The 3,361-nt window shown below is 29.0% G+C and overlaps 1 protein-coding gene across 1 annotated transcript; it reads left to right on the forward strand.

Annotated features, from left to right (window-relative positions):
• The first annotated feature begins 505 nt into the window (after positions 1-505).
• Positions 506-1,248, forward strand: LOC145051921 (uncharacterized). The gene has a single exon (XM_078999749.1). The coding sequence runs from the start codon at positions 622-624 to the stop codon at positions 985-987; it is 366 nt and encodes a 121-aa protein (XP_078855875.1). The 5' UTR covers positions 506-621; the 3' UTR covers positions 988-1,248.
• The last annotated feature ends 2,113 nt before the right edge of the window (positions 1,249-3,361 follow it).

Below are 3,361 nucleotides of genomic sequence, written 5' to 3' on the forward strand. Positions count from 1 at the left end.
CTTTACAAGTAAACAAAAAGATACGCTCTGTTCCCCCCTCAAACTTCACTTGTATTGTGTACATGTTGATCTTGGAGAAGAAGCTATCTGCAATATAAAAATCAAAATCAATGTAATTTTTAGTAAATGGTTCGAAATCAGTAACAAATGAATCAAACTTTCAGAGTTATATAAGATCAAACACTAGTTGAGCTATCAAATAACAAATTCAAATACAAAAGAGTTTTTTTAAAAGACAAACTCTAAATATATAACAAGTCGAATTCAAGTTTATAAAAGACTAGGCTTGAATTTTATTGAGTTTCTGGAGCCTATGTATATGATAATAATCTTGAGACGAACTAACATTAAACTTGTTTCATTAAACATACAAATAATTTTCAAGATATACAATATTGTTTAAGTCTTCCGTGTATCATGTTTCAACTTTCAACCACTATATAAACACTCGTCAAGCTAAAATCACTCCTGTTTTTCATTGTTTTATATTCCTTAAAAAACAATTTTTACGAATACAGACAAATTGTAGTCCCAAGGAGAGGTCTTTTATCGCCGCTCGCCTCTCAAGAATTGCTACTCTCTCTCTCTCTCTCTCTCAAACACACACAAACACACACACAGATGTTAAATATGATTGCATTCAGAATGATGAGGTTGGAAAGAGACTATGATGATTTGCAGCCGCTACCACCACCACCTGTGACAGTGGGGGAGAGCCACTCAACTCATGGCTCCCTGGAAAAGCTGGTGGTGGTGCTGGCGGTGATAACCATCGTCGGCGTAATCGCAGGGATGATAGCTCGGTTGTGTGGCGGAAGACACTACGGTGGCAATGGAGATCATGAAATGGAAGGGTGGATTGAAAGAAGATGCAAGAGCTGCATTGATGGCGGCGTTTCATCTGCACCACCCCCACCACCACCACCAGAAGAAGCAGCAAAGCCGGAAAAAGAGGAAGCCAAGAAGGACCAACATGAGAAAAAGTAATATTAGAATAGTTTTTTTTTTCCCTTTTTCTATGTTATTATTTTCTTTTTCTAAGGACCCGGCCGATTTTATGTACAATTTCGTGGTCTGAGTCATCTAGGCTTTGGTTTTGTGATTAAGAGCCATAGTGTGGGGTTTAGCTTTAGGGTTGATTTGATGAAAGGTGATAAAAAAACTATAAAATTGTTGAACATGTTTGGACTATTTGGTACGTGGTTGGGGTAATATTGTCTAACATTTTGATATTAAAATTGTGGATGAGATTGAATGAGGCATCAAGTTAGGGACGATAAACTGGTTGGGATGGATCGAAAACAAAAATGTTTTGAGTTGGGATAATTAAGCTCGAAACATGGGTTTTTCTTGAGGAAATTACACGAATGGTCCCTATGGTTTGAGGTAATTTGCATGGTTGGTCCTTAACTTATTTTTTTAACTTGGAAGGTCCCTACTGTTTGTTTTTGTTACACGCTTAGTCCCTACAATTTGTTTTTGGTACGCGTTTGGTCCTTATCTTACCTAAAAAGACTATTATTTAAATAAGGAAAAATGATGAGGTAAGTAAGGTGATGTGAGGAGGGTAGGGTTGGGGGTGTGTTTATTTAAATAAATTAAAAAATTAAGGGGCAAAATAGTCTTTTTAGGTAAGACAGGGACCAAGTGCGTAACAAAAACAAACAGTAGGGACCTTCCGAGTTAAAAAATTAAGTGAACGACCAAACGTGCAAATTACCCTAAACCATAAGGACCATTCGCGTAATTTACTCATTTTTCTTCTATCTGATTCTGAGGTTGGATTATTGAGATTTATTTGCGTTAAAAAAAATAGAACGAAAATGATAAAAGAATGTGTGATTTTGAAGGTGAAAAAAATGAGGTATTTATAAGACTGTAAAATAGTAATATAAATAAATAAATTTAATATTTTGATGGATAGAATTTTATAAAAAAAAATATTTTTTTTCAATAGGAGTGTGGTTAATCACACCCAAAAATCAGGTCAAAACCATCTCATTAATTAAAGTCAAAACCATCTAAACTTAAAACCCAAAATTGATATGATGTATTAACCCCGTTCAAATGATGTTTCCACTTTCCATAATTAACATTATCTTTTTTATTTGAAAATTTGAATTTTTAAGAAAATAAGAAAAATAATGCATTATTATAATGGAAATGTTTTTTATCTTTTAAATTTAAAAAACACAATTTAAATAAATAAACACAAAAAAAGCAATGACCTTTAATTTTGAGAAATTTGAAATTAAAAGGTAAGTTTATTAATGACATTTATTGCAATTATTATATTAAAACATTATGTGAAATTTAAAACATATGAAAACTTATAAAATGAAATGTAGAAAAAAAAAATCAAAATAACCACAAAATGACATTTGACAATTTAAATAAAAGTGTGACAAGTGGCAAAAAATATTCATTTATTAGAGTATGTATATATATATATATATATATATATATATATATATATATATATATACACACACACACACTAGTTGTGAAACCCATATATTACATGGGTTAATTTAATAAAAAAAAAAAGGTTAAGCATAAAAGTCAAAAATTATTTGAAAACTTTGAATTTATAAGAAAATAAGAAAAATGATGAATTATTATTATGAAAATGTTATTTTGTCTTTTAAATTTAAACAAATAATTTAAATAAATAAAAGAAACTAATGAGTTATAATTTTAGGAATTTGAAATTAAAAGGTAAACTCATTAATAAAATTGATATCTATTTATTATTATATTTATTGCAGTTATTACATTAAAATATTATTTTGAATTTAATAATATAAAAAACTCATAAAATGACATATGAAAAAAAAAATTAATTCAAAATAACCATAAAAATGACATTTGGCAAATTGCATGAGAATGTGACAAGTGTCAAAAAAAACCTTCATTTATTAGAGAATATATATATATATATATATATACATATATATATATATATATATATATATATATATATATATATATATATATATATATATATAGGGTCTAGTTCCTGTGATGACTCATTGTAAACTGAGGACTCGTGGGGACACCTTAAAAGATTAAAAAAAAATCTAAAAAAATATAAATCATAAAATCGAACATAGATCTATGTTTGGGAGAAAAAAAATTGGAAAAAAAAATTTACATCATTAAAGTTGATTCATGATTCAATTTTACTGATCCAAATTTTTTTTTCTTCCGGACATACATCTATACTCGATTTTATGATTTGTATTTTGTTAGATTTTTTTTCCAATTTTTTTAAGATGCTCTCACGAGTCCTCACTTTAAAATGAGTCATCACCCGATCTTCTCTCTCTCTCTCTCTCTCTCTCTCTATATATATATATAT

Source organism: Lactuca serriola, chromosome 5 (genome assembly GCF_051521515.1).
Source record: "Lactuca serriola cultivar US96UC23 chromosome 5, Lser_US96UC23_V15, whole genome shotgun sequence".
In the NCBI taxonomy this organism is placed as follows: Eukaryota; Viridiplantae; Streptophyta; class Magnoliopsida; order Asterales; family Asteraceae; genus Lactuca; species Lactuca serriola.

What these genes read in the sequence shown, in the direction of transcription:
- LOC145051921 (XM_078999749.1), top strand. Translation starts at nt 622, where the DNA reads ATGTTAAATATGATTGCATTCAGAATGATGAGGTTGGAAAGAGACTAT.